The 1,649-nt window shown below is 50.7% G+C and overlaps 1 protein-coding gene across 1 annotated transcript in view; it reads left to right on the top strand.

Annotated features, from left to right (window-relative positions):
* The first annotated feature begins 955 nt into the window (after nucleotides 1-955).
* The window catches only part of LOC122533242 (zinc finger protein Noc), a 3,517-nt gene continuing 2,823 nt past the window's right edge, over nucleotides 956-1,649 (top strand). Inside the window, exon 1 of the mRNA XM_043662753.1 lies at nucleotides 956-1,519. Within this exon, the coding sequence (XP_043518688.1) occupies nucleotides 1,433-1,519 (87 nt within the window). The 5' untranslated portion in view covers nucleotides 956-1,432. The remainder of the gene's footprint in view (nucleotides 1,520-1,649) is intronic.

The following is a 1,649-nucleotide window of genomic DNA, read 5'->3' on the forward strand; positions in this document are numbered from 1 at the left end:
TCATTGCGGCTCGCGATGCGTGGTCAGCTTTTAAATACACGGCGCGCAAGACACTCGGAACCTGCGCCTTGGTTGTGTGCTCCGAGGGCACACACACACATATGCGCAATTACACTGCGCGAAAGTGGTTTCCACGCGAGAGTCGTAAGAACGACATTTCTTTCCAACTGGAATGTACGTATTATCGATCGTTACACCAACGACTCTGACGTTGCGACACAGTCGCAAAGATGAGAATGCATCTTTCCGCGTTCGAGAAATCATTTACAGACGTGTACTGTTCGAGCGTTCAATTTGAAAGCGAATGCCATTGCATTTTGAGAAGGTAGTAAACGACGATCCCCTTTCCCGACCAGTACACACGTCGCGATGGCTTTGCATTATTTATGGGTATTATCTTAGCAGCACGGAAGTCGTCGAGAAGGCGAAGAGGATCGGTAGCTCTCGGATCGTTTAGTATCCGGTGCGAGTCAGTGCGCGACAAAGCCGAGGCGCGGCCGGGGCGATAATTAAAACGCTTTTACAAAACTGTAGGCAAACAGCGCTTAAGTGGCTGTCATTCGTTACCCCCGTGGGCTGTGGCAAGTCGGTAAGTCGCTGAGCGAGCAATCAATCACCCGACATTCCCTTCCCCACCGACCCATTACATTTCTATTTTGAAAGCTGCTTATTAAGCGGGGCCGGCCGGAGAGACAGACAGGTTTCACGGTATAAAATATCGGGTTGCCGTGGTGGCAGGGACGGTTCCGTGTCGTGGTAGCTATGGCAGGCAAACGGGAGGGGAGAGGAACGGGTGTGCAGAGCAAGGGGAGATGGAACGAGGAGAAGAGAGAGAGAGAAAGTGCATATGTGTGTATGTGTGTGTGTCAGAGTCGAAGAGCGAGAGAGAAGGAGTGAGAGAGTGAAGAAGGGGAGGGGGATGGACGGCTGTAAAAGCGGTGAAATATCAAAGCCGGGATGGGAGCTGTCATCGTCGGGCCAACATCATGGGTGGCGTGTTGAATTAGAATGCCTTCCCACACCCCACACAGGGCCAAACCCCACCGCAATTCTCCCACCATAATCCTCCGGCTAGGAATGGTGGGGACGACGAGAGAGGACAGGTTATATACTCTGGCTTCGTCGAAGAAGGAGGGGAAGAGAGCGGATTGCGTCGCCAGATGGCGATACGGTCGCATTCCACTCCGTCCACCGATCAGCTCCGTCGAGAGCTGCCACTATTTTCCTGGATTCCACTTGGTGTACGTCGTTTCCGCTTAATCGTTTCGTATCACGGAGGGATTCGCCGAACCAACCGTCGTAATACCGAATACCGTGGCTCCGGGATAATACTCGAGAGTCGTCGTCGAGTTTACGCTTACCGTTTCGCGATTTGTGAAGGTTTCTCGCTCTTTGTAGTTCTTGTGCAGTGGCTCAATAAGTGTGAAACCAAATGGTTGTCCTCGAGGAGAGCGGGATGCTGACCACTGGACACAATCAATATCTACAACCGGATTATCTTTCTCCGCTTCCAACCACGGTTAGTATGCGTACATCGGAAGAATTGTTGCTTCCGTTGAAACGATGTTTCGAGTTTGCTTAATAACGGAGAAGAGTAGATACTGTAGGTTTCACGTTAGTCTGTTTTTTTTCTTTTCTTTTTTTTTTTT

Source organism: Frieseomelitta varia, unplaced genomic scaffold (genome assembly GCF_011392965.1).
Source record: "Frieseomelitta varia isolate USP_RPSP 00005682 unplaced genomic scaffold, Fvar_1.2 scaffold_511, whole genome shotgun sequence".
NCBI classification, from domain to species: domain Eukaryota; kingdom Metazoa; phylum Arthropoda; class Insecta; order Hymenoptera; family Apidae; genus Frieseomelitta; species Frieseomelitta varia.